The sequence below is a fragment of the Ochotona princeps genome, chromosome 15 (genome assembly GCF_030435755.1).
Source record: "Ochotona princeps isolate mOchPri1 chromosome 15, mOchPri1.hap1, whole genome shotgun sequence".
In the NCBI taxonomy this organism is placed as follows: Eukaryota; Metazoa; Chordata; class Mammalia; order Lagomorpha; family Ochotonidae; genus Ochotona; species Ochotona princeps.
Genome location: NC_080846.1, coordinates 53982840 through 54003349, shown reverse-complemented (window position 1 = coordinate 54003349; position 20510 = coordinate 53982840). Strand labels below are relative to the sequence as shown.

At 58.2% G+C, this 20510-nt stretch overlaps 1 protein-coding gene across 7 annotated transcripts in view; it reads right to left on the bottom strand.

The window, feature by feature from the left end:
• Nucleotides 1-282: 282 nt before the first annotated feature.
• Nucleotides 283-20510, bottom strand: part of FMNL3 (formin like 3) — a 53371-nt gene continuing 33143 nt past the window's right edge. The window contains exons 2-27 of one of the 7 annotated variants that reach the window (XM_058673747.1): nucleotides 18867-18950; nucleotides 17390-17470; nucleotides 17088-17164; nucleotides 14120-14203; nucleotides 11614-11826; nucleotides 10517-10625; nucleotides 10322-10398; nucleotides 9923-10016; nucleotides 8876-8950; nucleotides 7998-8108; nucleotides 7613-7762; nucleotides 7145-7246; nucleotides 5964-6243; nucleotides 5579-5647; nucleotides 5364-5488; nucleotides 5001-5203; nucleotides 3888-4122; nucleotides 3694-3762; nucleotides 3523-3603; nucleotides 3299-3428; nucleotides 2656-2816; nucleotides 2391-2492; nucleotides 2011-2103; nucleotides 1689-1812; nucleotides 1476-1590; nucleotides 283-956 (exon numbers count right to left, since the gene is read on the bottom strand). In XM_058673747.1, coding sequence (XP_058529730.1) covers nucleotides 1499-1590; nucleotides 1689-1812; nucleotides 2011-2103; nucleotides 2391-2492; nucleotides 2656-2816; nucleotides 3299-3428; nucleotides 3523-3603; nucleotides 3694-3762; nucleotides 3888-4122; nucleotides 5001-5203; nucleotides 5364-5488; nucleotides 5579-5647; nucleotides 5964-6243; nucleotides 7145-7246; nucleotides 7613-7762; nucleotides 7998-8108; nucleotides 8876-8950; nucleotides 9923-10016; nucleotides 10322-10398; nucleotides 10517-10625; nucleotides 11614-11826; nucleotides 14120-14203; nucleotides 17088-17164; nucleotides 17390-17470; nucleotides 18867-18950 — 3021 coding nt within the window. In that variant the 3' untranslated portion in view covers nucleotides 283-956; nucleotides 1476-1498. The remainder of the gene's footprint in view (nucleotides 957-1475; nucleotides 1591-1688; nucleotides 1813-2010; nucleotides 2104-2390; nucleotides 2493-2655; nucleotides 2817-3298; nucleotides 3429-3522; nucleotides 3604-3693; nucleotides 3763-3887; nucleotides 4123-5000; nucleotides 5204-5363; nucleotides 5489-5578; nucleotides 5648-5963; nucleotides 6244-7144; nucleotides 7247-7612; nucleotides 7763-7997; nucleotides 8109-8875; nucleotides 8951-9922; nucleotides 10017-10321; nucleotides 10399-10516; nucleotides 10626-11613; nucleotides 11827-14119; nucleotides 14204-17087; nucleotides 17165-17389; nucleotides 17471-18866; nucleotides 18951-20510) is intronic. The other 6 variants (XM_058673749.1, XM_012930883.2, XM_058673748.1 and 3 more) reach the window with 6 other exon arrangements.

Genomic DNA, 20510 nt, shown 5'->3' with positions numbered 1-20510 from the left:
ATTTATAACACAGCCAGTGCTTGGCTAGTCTTTGTGTGCCAGCGGCCGGGGGCTGGATGGTGGTGCGTGTGGCCAGCAGAGGGCACTGGTGGCTCACGGCTGGCCAGCTTCTTTGTGTGGCTGCAACCCTCCAGCTGCTGCCCACAGGGCCTCTCCTCCCTTCAGGCTTCTGAGCTCATCTTCCCCATGCGGGTGCAGCTCCACCCGCCACTGGCTGAGGTCTGGCTGAAAGACCACCCTTAATCCCCATCGTCCACCAGGCCTTGAAAGGAGACACAGGCATGGTGCTTCAAGCCTTTGTTCAGAGAGGGAGGGTCTGCGGTTTATGTACAGAGGAAAGGGCAGTGGTACATGTACAAAGGGGTGGGCCTTGCGTTCCCTCCGAGGCACTGGACAGGAACTGGCAGGGAGCTGAGACCACCCTGCCCCCAGCTGAGGAGGGAGGAAGCTGTTGGCACACCCTTTCTCTAGCAAGGACAGCCAGGCCTCTGCCCCGCCCCACCAGGGGCCTGGTCCTAGCAAGGCATGATCTGCGATGAGCAGGTCGAGGTCAGGGCCGACTGTGGGACTAAGGGAGGATAGACAGCAATGCATACGGTCACTTGCCCTCTTCAGTCTCTGGGCTTGGTGCAAGAGGGCCACGCTGTCCCTGTATAGGCCAAAGCCCTGAGCCGAACTTGGGGACCCCTTCCAACAGAGTCGAGGCTCTCAGAGGCAAGGCGCAGTACTGGAGGCAGCAGGGAAGTGCCAGGCTCCATGGACCCTCCCAGTGTCCACAGGGCAAGGTCAGATCAACCTCGAGAGCCGAGGTGGCTGCACGGCAGCATGGCATCCGCGGGGCCCTGGTTCCCCATGGACTGTGAGGTCTCAGTGGGGGCCTGGAGCCCGAGGAGGGCCGCCAGGCGGGGCAGCACTCCTGGCTTGGTGGCGGACGATGATGGGCTGGCAGTGGAGGCCTGTGAATAGATGGACAGGCAGGTGGAGCTGGGATAGCATGTCCAGGAGGGGACGGGTCTACAGGCAGGGCTGGGAAGGGGTTCACTGTGAGGGCAAAGAGGCCTGACAGGTGGCTCGCTCACTGCTAGGGCTCTGCAGGTAGCTGGGGCCACTGGGTGGTGGACAGAGACCCAGGATGTGCAGATTAGAGGTACCCAAGTGCCACTGGACCTGCCGGAGCTCTTACACAGAGAGTCCCAGAGGCTGAGGAAGGCCTTCAGCTCAGTGGTTAGAACCAAGCACCAGCCCCGGCCCTGGCCTGGCCACTCCCTACCCCTCGCCCTCACGTCTTAGTAGAAAGCCAGGATGACGTTAGTGGGAGATTCCATTTCCCTGAGGGCGCATGCAGGGGAAGCCACGCTTCTCAGAGCTTGGGACATGTGAGAAGTGTGTGACTCCATGGCTGGGAGGCTCCCAAGTCATGCGGGGGCTCCAGCATGGGAGTGGGCATGCAGAGGGGCAGCTGTGGTGCCCAGTACCTGTCAGGACCCAGCCCTGGAGGCTAACAGTTTGACTCATCATGGTGGGCTGCCTCACAGAAGAAGCGTGAGCCCCGCTTGGCAGTACGAGCCGTGAAAGGGACACTCTTCAGCACTGTGGCCCAGGAGAGAGACACAGTGGTCAGCCCCATGGGGTGGCAGGAGAGGAGGCCCACGGGAGTTTGCTCGGCCCCGGGAGGGAAAGGTCCCCACCTGTGATGATGTCCTCAATGGTACCGTCCTTCCCTTCATAAACAGGCCGGTGCTCCTTGGCCTGGCGCCGCCTCAACTCTGCAATCAGCTCCTGTTGCTGCCATTTGTTCCGCTGCGACGGGGTCTGCACCAGGCATCAGGATGGGGGAGGAAGTTACGGTAGACGGCGAGGGCAGGCCAAGGATGCCCTGCTTGTACACGCTAGCAGCCACTCCCAAAGCCCCTCTCCTTGCCCTGCTGGGCTCTGGCCCTGAAGCCCCAGGCTTCTCCCCAGCCCCCTGGGCCTGGCCCTCCGCCAAGGCCCTGACTTAGTCCCACCCACCTTGGCATCCAGCTTCTTGGCTTCCTGAGCCAGCTGCTTCTCCCGCATCACCTCCTCTTGTTTCTTGCGGGCTTCATTCTCCTGTTCCGCTTCCTACGGGGGAAGTGAGGGTGAGGCTCCCACAGGCTGTGAGGGGAGGGGCTGACACTGAGATGGAGAGTGGGTGGCAGGGGGACCAGCTAACCCCAGGTGGCCACCCTCTGGAGGGGCACTTCCTGCTGCAGACAATGACAGGAAGGGCCTGGGCCCCCACCCTGCCCACCAGCTCACAGCTGAGAGAGGCCTGTCACCAGCCTGCTGGCCCTTCCCCAGCTGCTGAGGAGGAGTCAGAAGAGGCCACGCCCCTCTCCCCCACACACACGTTTCCCTCTGCAGCTCACCTTGTAAGAGCGGATGAACCGCACAAATACGGGGAAGAAGACCGAAGGAGGCGTGGTCTTGGGACTCTCGCCAAAGTAGCGCACAACTGCATTGTAGGCCTCCTGGGGCAGGGTGGGCAGAGAGGTCAGCCCAGTGGGAAGGAGAGGCCCCCTCCCGGAGTAGAGAGCAGGGGCCAGGGCCTGGCTCCCAAGGAGGCTGCCAGCCCGTGTGGCCAGCCAGCAGGCTGTCCCTGACAGCCACTCCCACCGCCTCCTCCCCTGCTACCTCGGCCGTCTTGGCGTCGCGCTGCAACTTGTCCAGTTTGCCCTCATTGGTGCTGAGGAAGCTCCGAAGGACACTGTTGTCATGGATGCCACATTCCCGCCGAATCAGCTCCATGCCCCGGCCCAGCTCCTTGACATCCAGCAGCACATTCTCCAGGGACACTGTGGTCAGCAGGGGCCTGGCTGAAACCTGCCCAGAAGCTGGTGTGCCCACCTCCTGGCCCAGGGAGTCAGCAAACCCTGGCCCTTCCCCAGTACAGTATACACCAGTATACACACAGCTGAGCCCCCGTGGGGACCAGGCAAAGGAGGCTGGGAGCCCAGGGCTCTAAAGCACACACAACAGCCCAGAGTGCAGGTCTGCAAAGCACAGCTGCCTCAGCTCACCCCTGCTTGTCACTCCGGACTCTGCACTGCAGGGCCCAAGGGAGCTGGGGAGAGTTGGGCCCCCTTCCTGGTCCTGCCCACTGCACCTACTGGGAAGGCTGCGCCAGGCCTGGAGCCTGCAGGAAGGCTCTCTCTGGAGTGGCCCCACTCGACTCCAAGTTGTCAAAAAGAAGATGACAAAAGCCAGCAGCTAAGGGACCCAGCATTCCTTTTCCTTGCTCTCTGGGAATGTCCCAGGCCTGGCTGGCTCCCCTCACCTGCTGCAGCTTTCTCCACAAAGTGCAGCTCATGCCAGAAGTTAGCTAGCTCGGGGTACTTCTCCTTCACCGTCAACGCAATGAAATGCAGCAGCGTCATCTTCCGGTCTGTGGACTTGGTGTCCAGCAGCTGGTCAGGAGAGGAACATGGCGAGCGCTCAGCACATCAGCTGTGTAGCTGCTGCCACAGGCTGCCTGGCCCTAACAGCTGCCACCAATCTTACCAGATCCAGGCTCTGCAGCTTGAAGCCATACACAGCTCCCCGCTTGCTGCTGTTCATGTAGTTCCCCAGAGCAAGAATGATCTGTCCAAAGGGGCATGGGCAGCAAGTAAGGTTGGGCACAGAGGGCTCCTCCCCTGCCAGGACCCGAGAATCCCCACCCACCCCACCCACCTCCAACATCTGCTTCAGCTTCTGCGAGGACTTGACCGAGGCAGAGGCTGCGATGATGGCATTGAGTTGCTGGAAGGCAACATGGACACGTCAGTGACACCACGCTGCGATGGGGGCAGGGGAGGGTATTGGAAGGACTGGCAGGCAGAGGGAGGAGGGGCAGCAGCAGAGATGGCAACTTGCGCGAGCCGTACCGGGGTGAGCATCTGCAGGTTGTCCTGGAAGTTGCCCAGGAATGCCATGCCAGCCATCCGCTGTGTCAGCCGCTCCACTTTGCTGAAGAGCAGCATGAAGCGGTCCTCAGCCGCCAGCTCCTCCAGGGGCTGCCGCTCACGCTCATACTGCCGCAGTAGCTTCACCTCGGCCTCAGTGGGCAGGAAGCGCATGAGGCACTCTACGAAGTCCACAGGCAGTGTCTGCAGGTCAAACCTGTGGGGCAGGCAGGAACCCTCAGGGCTCGCCCCGTCCCTTCCCTCCCCCTCAGCCCGTGGTCCTCCAGCTCCAGCAAGGGCTAAGGGTTGGGGAACATGCATGCCACACAGCCAGAGACAGACCCACTGCCTCCAGCCTGGGGAACACTCCCTGCCCCTGGGTGTTTCTGGTTGTTCCGATCGTCTGTCTAGCTAGCTGGCTGGAAAGTGGAGTGACAGAAAGAGACATGGAAACAGATAATTTTTGTCTGCTGGTTTACTTCCCGAATGTCTGCAGTAGCCGGGGCTGGCCAGGCCAAAGCCATGAGTTCCATCCAGAACTCCCACACGTGTGGCAGGAACCCAAGTACTTGAGCCATCATTCACCAGCTCCCAGACAAATCAGCAGGAAGCTGGATAGGGAGAGCCAAGTGGCTAGGGCCTGACCAGGCAGACCAGGAGAAGATGCTGGCATCCCAAATGGTGGCTCAGCTTGTGGCACCATGACATTGGCCCTGGTGCCCTTCAGCGTCTTCCCTCTGTCCCCACTTTTCACATGGCACAGGAGGCACAGAGCCTACAAGACTCAGCCCACTCCTTTGAGCTGCCTCTGCTGAAGCCAGCCTCCATCTCAGTACCCAGTGCACCTGGCCTGGACTAATGTACTTCTGCCTTTCCTGATCAGCAGGCTCAGCATCGTGCTGTTGCCCTGGTGGGCTGCTCTGGGCTGGCTGAGTCCCAGCCCCTCATGCAATGCCTGCTACACACCGGAGGCAGGGCATTCCAGCCAGGCTGGGGGATGGCTGAGAGACGGCACAGGGTTCTGTCAGCAGCCTGGGACCCAGGGACTGCCAGGCTGCTGATGGAGGTCCGGGGTCAGGTTGGGGGGAGCCTCACGTGTGGATGGCCCTGCAGATCTCCTCGGCTGAGCGGCCTGCCTTGCGAAGGGTGATGGCCAGGTTCTTGGCACGGTTGGCTTCCAGTAGGGTCACCTTGCTGGCAGCTTTCTGTGCCGCCTTGCTCTTGGAGCAGATGAGGTCCAGGGCAGGGCCCTGGGCTTTCGTCTTGAACAATTCTTCAAACTTGTCAAGGTCCAGGTCCTGGCCAGAGTCAGCGAGAAGGGGTATGCTGGGACCTCATCCACATCACATGGTCCAGCTTGGTCCAGGCAGCTGGCCCCAGCCCTGCCCCCCGCCAAAGCCAGCAAATCTACTTGTGAGAGTCACCTGGACCCCAGCCCCTCAAGCCGCCACTGGTTACCTCTAGGATCTTCTCATCGTCCAGCTCGCTGAACACGGTGCCGCTGATCTGGTTGGGCTTCAGTGCTGTCCAGTTGAACACAGGCAGCCGGAACTTGGTCTTGATGGGTTTCTTAATGCGAATGGCTGTCCAGGGAGGAGGACCAGTGAGGTGCAGGTGGAGCACACGCTCCCCTGACCTCAGCAGTCCTGCCCAAGACCCTGTGGACAACTCACCTGACAGACCCACTGTCAACACCACAGAGGGAGCAGCGCCAGGAAGGGGTGGGGCTGGCGGACACTTGTCTGGCGAAGAAAGGACAGCTCCGTGACCTGGGCGTCGAGGGACACACAGCCTCCCTCCCCTCTGCCCATCCCACCTGCCCAAAAAGGACTCCGGGAGGAGACCACAGCCAGCAGTGTGAGTTCTGATGGAAGTTCTCCCCAGCTCTGCTCTGGTTTTTCCTGTCAGTCTAAGCCCTCTCCTCGGCCATTTGCAAGGGGTGACGGCCAGCATCTTCGTGGTCCTCACAACTGCCCTCATCTTCCAGCCAGCTTCTGCACTGACTGACTGGGGTTGTGGTCCCCATGAGGCAGGGGTTGGAGTGGTTGCCCTGGTTACCTGGTAAAGGGGGAGGTGGAGGAGGCAGGGGAGGAGCTGGTGGTGGAGGCAGGGGCAGGGCTTCCTCTGAGGGTGGGGCTGGAGCCAGTGGGTCCAGGTCGGAGGCCGGTGTGCCTTCACTCAGCTCTGTAGGCCCTATCCTGGCCAGGGCTTCACTGCCCATGCCCTCCAGGCCCCCGGCGCCAGGCTCCAGGTGGCATCGGCGCTGGAAGGCTTCCTCCTTCTCTTTAATGAGCCTCCTCAGGGTGTGCACCTGGTGGCTCGTGTTCTCGTACGTCTCCTGCCAGACAGGGAAGAGCATGCTGGAGGCACAGCGGTCAGGCCTCTAGAAGTCCCACTGTAGTTTCCATGATCCGTGAATATTTCAAAGTTTACTATCTATGAGTTAAGTCCTTTCAGTTGATTGTTTCTAACCCTTGCCTACCTATATTCTTGCTGTTTACCTGTTGAACTCTACTGAGTGGTTCATTAAGCCTGTGCTAACATATGACCTACATGAAAAATGTTCTTTCAAAAATAGAAAAACTGACAGCAATTCCCACCCAAGGAACTCCCAACTAGGGAGCCTGGGAGGAGGAGGAATCCCAGGAGGGTCAGGAGAGGCTGGGACATGGAACGAGGCGGGGAACAGGAGACCAGTTCAGTACCCCGCCTGTTCTCCCCCTGGGATCCTCCAGGCCCAGCGAGGAGGCTGTCGCTGTGACAGTGCGCACTGGCCACACCCTGGACAAGACCCTGCTGAGCTAACAGCACAGCACTGAGCAGACGGGGCAGATCCATGTGGAGCACAGCACAGACTTAGGAGAAGGAGGCAGGACCAAGCATCAGGTTCAAGGAGCAGGGCAGACACTGAAACATGGGGCTGTCTCTGTATTAGGACTCCAGGGCACCTCAAGAGAGTAGAAGTGCCTGCGGGTGCAGGCTGGTAGGAACCTGCGCTGGGACTCCAGAGGGGCCCACTTGGGTTGCCCCATCCGCTCCTCTCCTCTTGTGCGTCTGCCCCACTGTGGCGTCAGATTTCCTCCCCAAATTAAAACTGGGATACAGACATCAGCCCACCCTCATCTGAGTGTGCTGTATGAGTACACCAAGATTAGGATCCTGGACAAGCGCACGACTCAGGCAAGCAAAGGAAAACCCCCCGGCGCCAGAGCCCGGGCCCGTCAGCAGCCTCGCGGCACCTTGATGCTCTCAAGCTCCTTCTCCCGCTGCAGCAGCTGCTTCTCCAACTCCGCCACCCGCATCATGTTCTCATTCTCCAGGTCCAGGAGCTTCTCTGTGAGCTGCAGGACAGCAGGCGCAGGTTCAGGGCTGGTTCTGAGCACCTAGGCACTCAGCACCCCGAGAGGGCCCTCCAGGCACTTGGTCAGAGGCCTTCCTGCATCACTGCCATGTGCCCAGGGTCTGACATCCTTGTGAAACAGCCACAGGCTCAAGGCATGCCAACTTTCTGAAACCTGAAGCCACCTTGTGCCTAGTTTGGGAGCTCAGTGTGAGTTCCAGGGGTGCAAGTTAGAGCAAGCTTCAAAGGGCTCCCTGGGAGCTCGATCTGGAGTCAACTGATTCAGTCCAGGGCTCTTACAGTGCTTGGGGGGATGGCCCAACCCTACCCTTTACAGCACCCGTGTGAGCTAGGGAGCATCACCTACATGGGACACATGTTCCTCCAGCTCTTCCACCTTTTCCAGGGCCACATTCTTGGTCTCGGCATCCTCCAGCAATCCACCTACATCAAACACGTTGTCCAGGTACGCCTGAATCTGCACCTGCAGCTTCTCGCTCTCTGTGTGCCTTGACTTCTGGGGGCAGAGCAGGGTGAGATTGTTGGGAGCAGGCAGGGAACTCAGAGAGCCTCTGAGGAAACTCGGTCCTCATCACCCTTCCTGAGGGCACTCCTGCTCTGGTCCTGCCAGATCTTTGCACCCAAGGACGTGTTGGGACTAGGGAGCCCCGCAGGAGGGCCCAGGGCCCAGGCTGCAGTCACAGGCAGGCTCCAAGGACCATGTAGGACCCTGGTGGACCTGGCCAGCTCACCTGCAAGAACTCCTCCAGCCCCAGCTTGGTAAACTCGTACTGCAGGTGGACCCGGAAGTTCATATCCTCTACAGAGTGCACGACGATATTGATGAACTGCATGCAGGCCACCTGGGAGGAGCAGCCAGAGACACAGGATGGGGCGGTGTGAGGACACCATCGTCACAACTGGACTAAAATGACGGGAAAACGGGAGGAGCTGAGATCGGTACAAAAACAAGCCAATCACAGGGAAAACATGCACACGAAGATATGGCTCTCCGAATGAGTTCCCCTGGTTCGTCAGCAGGTTTTGGGGGGACAACCAGGCCTAACCGGAGAGCCTGTCCTGAAGGGCAGAAGAGTTAGAGGAAGGGGCTGGGACAAAAGCCAAATCCAGCACAGGTTGGAGACACACCCAGGGCACTGGCCTGAGCTTTAAGCGCTCTCTGGCACGCAAGCAGACAAGGAGCATTTGCTGAACAGGCCGAATCATTTCTGGCTCTACCCGAACTACTAAAACACTTCATGGTGCTGTCACACAGCAGGTAAAGCTGCTGCCCCAGCATCCCATAGAGGTGCCAATGCATGTGCTGGTTGCTCCACTTCCCATCTAGCTCTCTGCCAATCCGCCTGAGAAAGCAGCAAAAAATGGCCCACGTGTTTGGGCTCCTGCACCCACATGGGAGACCTGGATGCAGCTCCTGTCTCCTGGTCTTGACTTGGCCCAATCTTAGCCATTATGGCCATCTGGGGAATGAACCTGCAGATAAAGATCTCTCCTTCTTTGTAGTTGACTTTCCAATAAATAAATAAATCTTAAACAAACAACAAAAACAACAACAACAAAAAAAACCCACACTGTGGGCCTGGCTCCACTCCCTAGGCCAGTTCCTCACCATGAAGTCAATATTGCTGTCCTCATTCCGGAAATACTCCATCAGCTTCTCGAAGCGGTGCGTCTCCTTGCACACCTGGACAGGCAAATGTTCTCAGTGAAAGAAACTGTTCCACACAGAAGCCAAGCCCCAGGACCTGGCTGCCTGGAGCACTGTGGCAAAGGGACTGGTTCGGATCCAGTTGAACCACAGCTGTCTCAAGGAAATGGGCCATCCTGGGATTCCGAATTTGGACCTGGCTGAGGGAGCTGAGGAAAGCCTGGTCCCTCGGGCGGGGCCCTGGTGCCTCTGGGGTTGGTGCTGCTGAGATCCCAGGGAAGGAGGAAGGAGACAGGCAGCAAGGCTGCAGTGGAGGCTGGAGGCTGAGTCCCGGTGAGGAGGCAGGGGAGGGGCTGGCGTGCAGGGAAGTCCTCGGCTGAGCGGTCCAGAGACTCCTCTGAACCTCTGGGCTGCAGGAGGAAGAGCTGTTTCCTGGCTTGAACAATGGATGCTAGGGAAGAGGTCCAGAGAGGAGGAAGGGGTGGGACAGCAGCAGCAGCTGTGGCTGGATGTCGAGAAACTCCATGTCCCAGAAGATAGGGTGTCCGAGTTGGGCAGGAGGCTGGGGGCTCCCAAGGCCCTCCCAGCACAGCGGGCCGCCCAGGAGACTGCCTTGCACAGCCCCAGCAGCCTGGGTGCTCCCCGAGGTGATTCAGAACCACATGGCGGAGCCGCAAGAAGTGCAGGCCCCAGGCCTCCCGCAGGTCTGCACTGCTCATGGCTCCTAGGTGGCTCTGATGCATGGTCAGGGCAGGACAACTCACCCAGCCTATCTTGTCCTAAGATCTAGTAAGACGGAGGTGCTGGTTTGGGCTTACTGCATCCCCTCCAAAATAAAGTGGGAGCCTGGGAGGCAGGTGAGTAGACCAGGCAGGCTGCTCAAACACTGGGATGTTACAGCCTCAGGGTGCACAGCAACTGCCTTTGCCTGCCTGCCTGCCTGCCTGCCTCCCCACTTCCTCCCTTGCAATACACATACACTGCCATACCGAAAGGCAGGGGACTGACCTCTTTGAAATTGTCGAAGGCAGCAAGGATGATTTCGTGACCTCCCCGCACCAGGCACACGGCAGCCAGGAGCTCCAAGACAAGGGCTTTGGTCCTAAGGGGAGATGGAAGAGTTACCCCTGGCTGGCTCCCCGTCGCGACACCACATGCTCACAGCCATGGCTGAGTTAGTCCTTCCGGAGGGCCTTGTGGTGATCGGAGAGGGTGGGTTTCAGAAAGGGGGCAGGGAAAGCAGGGTCTGATTCCTCTCTTAGCTGCGTAGAGCTTGAGGAAGCCAGGGACACTTCATCTCTAACTGCAATGACGCAGCCCACCAAGGCTGCCACCCAGGCTGCAGGACCCTAAGGCACGAGCAGTGCCCAGTCCTCCAGCCTGGCAGAATGAGATGGCAGTGCTCACCGTGGGTTCTTGTTGTTGAGGCTGAGAGCAATCTCGTTGACAGCATGGGGGTGGGACATGACCAGATTGAATCCATACTGCAAGGGAAAGCAGTGGGCCTGAAGGGGAGCCCTGTGGGTCTCCTGGTGGGTGGCTCCGCAGCAGGCCGCCTGTGCAGAGGTGGCAGAGCACCCGTGCCCAGCGCTGCCCCCGAACCTGATAGTTCATGATGGCTCTGAGGCAGAGGATGCAGACATGGACATCATCCTTCTGGCTCACCAGGCGCGAGTTCTTCAGGGCCCTGCGCCCAGGAAGGGTGCTGTAGCTGGTGGGGAGAGAGGCGGCTGTCAGGGGGCAGCTTAGGCGCTCTCGGCATCACATGGACAACAAGCTGCCCCGTGGCAGCCACAGTGAAGAGGGAGGAGCCAAGGGAGACCCTACAGGAGGCAGCTGGTTAGCCTGTCTGCTCCTCCTTGCAATGGGTCCCTGCAGGCAGCCATACAGAGGCCCCAAGACACACTAACCCCGGTGGCCTGTGAACCCAGGGGCTGTGGAGCCCTCCATGTCCTCATGGATGTTCAGTCACGATGACCCTCCTCCCACCTCCAGCTACTGTGTCTTCTGCATGGTTTGTGGGGTAGGAGCACCCCACAGTGCTCACCCCATTTTTTTGTCCCCAAAAGGCACAGCAGTTCCCCAAAGGTGCAGGAGAGCCAGGGACAATGGCTCTGCAAGCCCCATCATGCAACCTCCTGATGCCCCGTGAAAAACCAGGAAAGCACAGGTTGAATCTGCCTCCACGGGCAGATGGACAGCGGTGTTGGAGGACCAGAACCCAAGGGGAGGCAGGCCCTCCGGGAAGAAGGGGCTTGGAGGAGGCATCCAGTCTGCCTGCCTCCAGATGCACAGCCCTGGAGAGGAAATGCCTGGAGGAAGGAATGAAGCACAGGGCGGGCAGGCGGGCTGGGGGCTGGCCTCTGGGCAGCTGAGGTACAAGAGAAGAGCCAGAGGGAAGCAGATGGGAGGGAAGTAGCCAGTCAGCCCTGGAACACCAAGCTCCTGTGGGAGACACATCCGCCTGAGAGGCCCCGAAGGAAGGGCACAGTGACAGTGAGGCCCCCCAAGAGGGGATGAAGAGGGGAGAGCTGGAGCCCCAGGCGGGGTGGGCACAGCCGAGGGCCGTGTACTTACCCCGAACAGACTGCTGGGCAGAGTCAAGGAGACAGAGAGACAGACCAGAGACAGACCAGCAGGCAGAGGGCAAAAGAGCTGAGCCTGGAAGCAAGGGTGGAGGGAGGCGCCTGAGCACTCACGCTGTGGCCGAGCCCGGCACGGGCGAGGGCGGGAGGCGGCGGGCAGAGCAGCGCACATACCGGAGCACAGACTGGCGCGCAGAGCGAGCGAGGCTGTTGGTGAAGGGGGCCGACAGGGCGCTGGGCGGCTGCAGGTCCTCGATGGACCTGCTCCAGGACCGGAGCTTGTCAAATGCGCCGTCGTCAGCACTGTCCAGACCCTCAAAGTCAAACCTGGAGCACGAAAGGACACACGTGCGCACACACGGACATAGAGGCAGGACACGTGAGCCAAGGCCCCCAGCGAGGCTGCCTCCACCCTTCGGGACAACAAGAAGCAAGGGTAGCGAGAGCGGAAGGTAGAACTGGGCAGCACAGACCCAGCACTGGGTAGGAGAGCCACCCCCACAGGACAGGGCAGAGGGCACACAGCACTACCAGGGTGGGAGACCAGCCCCTTTGTTCTCTGTCAACCAGGCGACTCCAGCAAGAGGGGCCTCCCCTTGGGTTCCCAGGGGTACAGGGAGCTCAGGAGTGGTGGCTCCCACAGAGAATCTGCCCTGGAGAGCGTGCAGTGGGCAACAAGCCAACTGTAGGTCCTTGGAGGCGGCAAAGGGCAGCAGGGCCCTGAGGGAACCTGCCAGTGGCTGGCTCTAGAGCTAGCAGGCCTGCACGGGAGGGAAGTGGTTATGGGAAGCCCAGAGTGGGCAGATTGGGTCTGTGGGAGGAGACCACCACCCCACCCAGGACTGAGTTTTAATGGGCTCGATGGCGATGGCTACTTGAGGCTCCTGGGTCTGTGGCAGAAACTACAGGCTGAGATTGTGCCGATTTTTCTGTGTGTCACTTCCTGCTTCCGGGACCCATGTCTCTCACCCGCTTCAGCTTGTGAATACGGCCAAGGCAAACCCACAGAAAGCCCCGCTCTGCTTCCCCCTGTGGGTCTCCAGGGACTGAGGTGGCACTTCCTACTGGCTCTCCCTCCCCCCAGACAGCACCCTGCTCAGATGCACACGGGGAGGGGGGAGCACATCCACAAGGCCTGAGGTTCCCAGGGGGGCAGAGCAGGCTGTGGGGTCCTGATGACCAGGAACTGTCATCACAGGGATCCCCTTGGCCCGAGAGCTGCTCGTCGGGTTCTGGTGGCTTCCTCATCAGTGGAGTACACCCTGGCTTGCTGACTGGCAGCTGGCAGATTAATGCCAACACCTGAACTCTGCGTGGCCCCACCCTTCTCTCATACCTTCCCTATGACACTCTCTCTTCCACTCGACCCGGACTCTCTCCAAGCCAAAAACACTGCAATGGACACCACAACACTGAGGTTCCGGTGCAGCATCGGAGGTTCTAGAGCAGCTGGGATCTGTGCGCTTTTCAACGAAGACAGGCTTATTTGGGAAAAAAGATCTACATCTTTTTACTAAAAAAGCCTTGAACTCAGAAAAAAAAAAAACCACTTCAGCAAATGTTTTTCATTTCTTTCTATAAAAAGAGTGGTTGTTTTTAAGGGGATGGGAGGACCACGAGGTGTGGTGTGCAAGGATCCAGGGGTGTAGCTATCCCAAAGGCACTCGTTCAAACCCCTAAGGAGGTGAGACCAAAGACCTGCTATTGAAAAGCTGACCAGGAGGCAAGGATAAAAAGCCCAAGTCTGGGCTGGGGCCAAGGTCCAGAGTGGAGGGGTTTCCCAGGATGTGGGGAAAACTGGGAAAGGTCATGGGCTAAAGGGGAAGCTGGGTCTCTCATGGGCTGAATTCTGAAAGGCCTGGGTCCAACTGTGCTCACCACCAGGCCTGTCACCACTGTAACTTCCTCCCAGACACTCCAGCAGAGAAGGCCACGGACAGCCACCAGAATGGCAATACAGTCAGCCAGAAAGTGGCCACTGTCGCCACAGTGCAGCCCTCAGGTGTTCCCCCTGCACGCACCAGCACAGCCTGCTCCCTACACACAGACCTCTGAGTTCCCGATGCCAACCAGCCCAGAAGTGGACACAAGCTTGCTGGAGCCATGTAGGTGGCAAACAACAGAGCCAAGACCCAAACCCAGCTCTGCACGCCTCGAAAGTTACCCGACCCCCTCGCCCACACATACCAGTCCTCCCACTGCACTGCACCCCCATCCCGAACTCTCACCACAGCCAATTTGAAAAGGACTGTGGAATGCTCCCCTTTCCTGCCCAGGTCAAAGGTCACACTTGCTGTTGGGTTCTTCAGCAATGCCCTGGAGGAACCTACTCCCATCAGAGTATGGGAAGGTACCAGCTGTTCCCTTGGGCAGCTTGGGTACAGGCACATGGATCTTCTGGGTCCTGAGTCCCAGCTCAGTGTCTCCATCCTCCTATGTGTCAGAACGCCTCATCGGCTCCAGCCAACTGGTCTCCTTGCTGACCCACCCCTCCACTTCCACCCAATATCTGAGCCACTTCTTCCTGGGCTGGGATTCCCATTTGTGTCTTCACAGTTGGAATCACAGTGGACTCCCCAACAGCCCCTAAGCTTAGCCTTCGGGGCAGGGGTTTACTCACATGACAGAACACTGGGCAAAGGACAGGTAATCCACCAGCGCATCCAAGCCTTTGTTGTCATCATTCAGAAACTCCCGAACCCACCTGCAGACGAAGCATGAGGGTCTCTGCTAAGGTTGCAGAACCTAGAACCAAGCTGGAAAGACTCTCAAAATGAAAACTCATGATGTGGATGCATGGCGCCACATCTCACGTCAGCGAGTGTGGGTAGAGTCCTGGCTTCTCCACTTCTAATCCAGCTTCCTGCTAATGCACACCCGGGCGGGGGGCGGGGGACAGCAGATGAGGGCTCAGTCCCCATCACCCTCTGGGGAGACCCGGACTGAATTCTGAGCACCTGGCTTCAGTTTGGCCCAGCCCCAGCTATGTGATCATTTGGGAAGTGACTCAGTAGATACATCTGTCCCTCAAATAAAATGAAAATACATGTTTTCTTTAAAATGACACATCTATCTGTGGTCAGATCACTGGCCTGGACATCCCTGAGGCAGGAGAGCCAGGAGTGTGGAAAGGAAAGGCTTCATCACGGAAGGGCTTCCAACTGCTGGGGGCAAGGACAGGGCCCCGGCTCAGCCATTTCCTATGTGCTTTGAGCCTAACAGGAGTTGGGTACGTTGTGCTCACTCACATGGAGACCTGGAGAGGCGCTCAGAGCTCCGATCACAGACTGCGTCCAGAGCTGCGCCTGACAGGGTGCCCTAAAGCCATCCCAGCCAAGGAGAGGTGTCTGAGACAAGGGTACATCAGGCAGGCAAGGAGCTCTGCACAGTCCAGTGAGCAGAGGGTGTGTGGGTGTGCCATGTGCAGCCAGCACCAAGTGTCCTGCAGAACATGGAAAGGCTGGGGACCATCAGGAACTCGGCGGCCACTCAGCCAGGAAGGCTGGCAGGTGGACGGGTCTGAGGACAATTTCACTCTCTGCCATGAGTCCTTGGAGGCTGAGATGACCCTGGAATCAAAGTCTAGCGGGTGTGGGGGGGGATGGCAGGTTCATCCCAAGGCCCTCAGGAACAGAACTCCCCAATCTGTCGAGTGCTCGACCCTTGCAAGACACCTGGGAGTCTGTGGCATAACCGAGAGGTGTCCCTCTCGGGCCACTTGTCCCCAGGACTGGAGCACCAGCACCGTGTTGGTCGACCGCACCCAGAGCTACGGAGGAGGCTGAGTGGAGCACCAGGCCGGCTGAGATTTGGCAGCAGGCTCTGGCTGACGCCGACACCAGAGCTGCCTGAAGTTAGCTTCCTCTCTAGGGGCCGACAGGCCTCCCGTTTCCTGTCTGTCTGCTCTCCAGCTCCCCGCCCCCTTCTCATTTCCTGTCTGAGTCTACACTGCTATTTTCGGGATCTTGACACTTTGCACAGAGGTGAAAGGGCAGTCAGGCAAGGCAGAAAAACCCGCACAGCCCAGGGGAGAGGAGGAGTTGCACAGGCTCTGGAATCCCACTTTCCATCCCGCTGACTCTGGAGCCCGGGGGGCGACTGAGCTGGCAACAGAGTGGTATCCTTCACCTCCTTGCTTGCCCTGGACTCAGTCCACGCTGAAGCCACTACACGCCAGCCTGCTGGACTCCTGCTGTTCCAGGAAGGATCCTGGCCCTCCCACACTGCCTCCCGGAGAAGCCTCCACTCAGATGGTAGGGGTTCCTAAAATGTCAGGCACGAAGCTCCACCCTGGGAACCAAGGACAGGGTCCAGACCTCTAACTCATGTGCCAACTAGCAAGATCCCCGAGGCCTGGGAAACATGCTGGCCAGGCCTCAGCTCCTGGCCAGCAGCCAGAGGGGCAGGCACCAGGTAGGCTGGCAGCTGAGGGGACTGTCACACACAGCTCTGTGGCCCTCTCCTAAGAGCAGACCCCTTTCTCACTCCAACCACAGTGGGACTCACAAGAGAAGCTAAAGGGAGGCAGGGCGCCGTGGAGTGACGCAGAGGCAGGCAGCACTTGGAGCTGCCATCTAGGCCACTCACGCCTGTGCACACCCAGGACCTGCTGACTTTCCCTTCCACAAAGGAGTCACCCAATAAAGGTGGAGGCCTGGCCACATCTGTCCCAGTGGCGCGACCTCCGGCATCTGGTTCACAGATCACATCTGGAAACCACACTCTGGCCCCCAGAGCACAGCTGGTGAGGCCAGGAACCAAACCTTTCCTGTCCTCTCCTGTGCAACGCACTTCCCTTGCTATTGCTCCTGTGGCTGGCCACCTACATGTGTCCCCCTCCAGGGGACAAGGACAGGCAAGGCGGGAAAAGCTGATGATGTCAGCTAGTTCTTTCCACCCTACTCTCAGGAAGCCCAGGAACCTGGGCAGGCATCTGCCCAGCCAGGCCACCTCTCACCCAGGCCCAGTGTTCACATCAGTGCCAGGGAAGGTGTGTGCCTTCACAGTCCTTTCTGCCAGTGTGGGCTCTATTGGTTCCCTTGCTGGTACAGCTTCACAGAACAGAGGCCACTGCTCTGTCTCCCTGCGCTCAGGCAGTAGCATCTCTGCCTCTTCTGCAATTTCCGGTTCCTCACTCAGAGACTACAGAATAGACCCAGGCAGCCCCAAGGGGAGCTGGTCACTGCAGTAGTACCAGGATAGATAAAGACAGAAGACGGTCAACCCCACTGCCTGAAGTCTTCTTTCTTGCCTTCTATTACCCATAAACACTGTTTCCTCTCAAATGAGCAAACAGTTGAGGCAACAAGAAATCCAATCAGAGCCTGAGCAGGAACCGGGTCGCCGTCACCCACCCCACCCCCACCGCAGCCTTCTTTGAGCCTCGCCTGGCCCAGCACCAGGCCACAGGCAGACTCCCGGCTCAGCTGCTGGGGAATGTCTTCCACTCAAAGCCACAGGCTGAGGACCCCAGGAGAGGCCCCAGGCTTGCCAGAGGCATCAGCAGCTGGCAGAGCCAAGGGAAGAAAAGCTGTAAGTGGAACAGCCTGGAGTTCTGTGGTCCTGCGTGCCTGGCCAGATCCACTCACCCGATGTGGTTGGTACGGAGCGAGATCTCCAGCTCCCTCAGCACTTTGGTCGACTCCTGCACTCTCCTCCTGAACTTCTGTAAACGGGGAGGTCCTCTGTCACTGATGGGCGCCCAATCCAACTTCCCAATGCAAAGTCATGGGGTCAGGGGGACGACAGGAGGACACGAGAGGGTGGGAGGAGTCTCACTTCCATCCTGGCCACCCCAGGCCCTGCTCTCAGAGCCCAGAAATACACCCTTCTTTCTCAGCAGCTGCCGCCCAGCCCCCAGTCAAAGGGGCCTCGCTGGCTCATACTTCACCTTTCGGGTGACATTGGGGTCCAGGAAGCTCTGGAGTTTCTGGATGTATGTGTGGGGAGGATTCTTGACCTGGAACCGTTCCTGGGGGAGGGGAGGCAACAAGCTTAGGTGGACACACAGGCACCTGAGTCTGAGGAGAGCACAGTGGAGCAGGGGTCTGTTCTCAGAACCGTGAGCGGCACAGCACCTCAAACAAATGACCTTGCATAACCTCAAACTCCCACTGCACTGCAGCTGGGAGTGTGGGATTCCTATTAACACAGTGTTCAGCGTGAGGGGACTCCACCTCCTGACGCTGTCCCCGCCCTTAGCACAGCCTGACCCTTGGGTCCCTTCCTGACTTCTACTGGGGTATCTCCAACTTTTTGGTCCTTTCTTCCTCCAGTTAGTGGTCCATAGTGGTACTATGTCAAAGGGACTACAGTCATGAACAGTAGCCAAGATAAATATATGACTGGGAAAACGTCATTTTGTGCCTGGCCAATGGACGGAAGGGGTCAGGAAGGCCCAGGGAAGGGCACCTGGCCTCCTGGAAGTCAGCCTCCTCAGCTCCAGATGCTGCCGCACAGGCTGTCCTGGCTTCAAGGTGTGGACACAGGTCAGGCCTGAAGACACTTGAGCCCATTCCCCAACCCTGAGCCCCCAGTCCGAGCAAGCCAGACACTCAGCAAAGTCATCCCTTGCTCCCTTCTACCCAGGGCGCAGCGCTGGCCTCTCTCCCTTGGCCCAGCCTGCCCTCCTCTGATGAAAACTTCAGCATTCTGGTCATGCAGAGGCCAACACAACCGAGACAGCTGAAGGAGCTCGGTGAGCACTGGAGGTCTGGGGGACAATGTAAGGCCCTGAGCGTGAAGGCTGTGGACTACACTGCCCACATTCTGTGCTAGGCACTTCCATACCGATGCGAGACCTGGAAGGAAGAGCCAACGCTCCTGGCCCTGCAGACAGGCTCATGACTTGTCCCCTTCAAATGCATGCAAGGGAAAAAGCCAGATCAGTGGTGTTAGAAGATTCTGGTTCAGAGCAAAGCCATGATTTCAGTTCTCTTCCGGTTGTAGGCAGCATCTATCAATTCACGCCCCTGACTATCCCCAGGTCTGCCAACAGGAGCCTGAGGGACAGAGGCTTTTCACTTTGCCAGCTCTGGGAAAAGTGACAGGCATAGTCCCCTGGGGTACCCTGCTGGCCACAGCTCAAACCCTGGAAAAGACAGAAAAGCAGGCTCTGCTGGGAAAGCCCCCAAATGTTCCATGGCCAGCCCTGCACCCCAGACCAATACAAACCACCTTTGCTCTACCACCACTGGAACAAATCCAGTGAGACGGAGAGGGATGCGGCCACCAAAACGAGTCTCCTTGGGACAGAAGTGAGCATGCACCGAGGGCCAGGGTTCCTCTGGGCACCCAGGGCTGCTGTCAGTGCCACTGGCCCTGCTGCCTTGTCTACCCACCTCCCTGCTCCCACCCAGCTCCCATACCTGGTCACAGATGAGATCCCACTTCTTCTCGTTGTCATACTGCCGCAGGAGCCGCGCCTTGTCAGGGGGCAGGTTCATGGAGCTCTGCAGGAGAGAAGCCAAGTCAATGGGGCTGAAACCTCCCTACCTGGGGAGAGTCCGACTGCGGGCTTCAGGTCACCAACAAGAGCCCAGTCCTCCTGTTGTCCCATTCTACGGATTTGAGTTTGGTTGAGCAATGCCTTCTAAATCAATGGTGGTGGAATCAAGTTAGTGAGCTAAGATTGACGTTATCTTAAATGGAAACTAGCAGATTAAAACAGGGCAGATAGCAGAATTCACTTCAAGGAAGAAGTATATGCAACAGCCCACAAAGCTATTTCATGTATCTATGCGCATACATGTATGAAAGTACTTCAAAAAGTTATGGAAAATGGAATGAAAATATTTTGGTACAGAAAACTTGGAAATCCCTGTGGTGTTTTCAGAATGAGCTTTTTGTGTTATTTTTTATTTACTTAAAAGGCAGAGGGACAGAGAAAAAGAAATCTGCTGGTTCACTCCCCAAATGGCTGCAATGGCAAGGGTTAAATGGCAAGGGGCAATGGCCAGGTCAAATGCAGGAACCAGGAACTCCTTCCTGGTCTCCCAAGAGGGTGGCACCAGCCCAAGGACTTCAACCACCCTCTGCTGCTTTCCAGGGTGCATCAGTGGGGAGCCAGATCAGAAGCTGGACACCCAGGTCTCGAATTAGCATGCTGACACAGGGTGGCAGCAGGTACACAGCGTGTATGCAGGTGGCACCTTTAGCTGCTGCAACGATCCTGGACTCCATACTAATGCATTTTCCACAAACTTTTGGAAGAGCCTTTGTATGTATGGACTTGTAAAATGTTGCACGTGCATACACACACACACACCCTCATCTTGTAATTCCATTTTCCATGGACTGGTTGAGGTCTGTTGTGGAAGTCACATGGCTCAGCGGATGGGCCTGTAAGGGTGCAGTTCTTGGGATGGGCGCCCTCCCTGCCCCAAGTCACCTGCTGTATCTTAAGCCCACCGCCTCCCAGCAGGTGATGAGCGACTGAGACGAGCATTAGCATAAAGATATTGTTCTCATTTTCTAAAGAAACATTTATAAAATCTCCCACTGAATGCAGGCACAGCAAAGTGTCTGGGCCTTTGGTAACACACTCTAGTGTTGGATACTACCAGACCAGAGTTTGTTCTGTCTACTAACCATATGCCAAGTACACGAACAGTCTGAGTGTAAATACAGCCCAAGGCATTAGAGGTGGCCCCGCCCCACGCATGCTACACCCACTCCTCTCCACTGGATCTACCGCCTATGCTCCACCACCTGTCAGGGCGGTCTGTTCACTGCACCCATCTCCTCTCCCTGCCCACCACCCCCACCTGCTGCAAACTCCTGTGTCGGGCATACATGCTTGACTGACACCCGGCTGACTGCTCCCCCAGCTTGCTGTCAGTCACCTGGAGGGCCTTCATCTCATGCTGTCCACTACCTACTGCTCCAAGATCAGCTCTAGCACCCTGTACCCAAACACGCCACCACGCTGTGGCATCATCATCCCCGGAGACACAAATCGCATAGGTCCAGGCCCTACATTATTCCACAAGACTCCTGGGAGGGACTTGCTT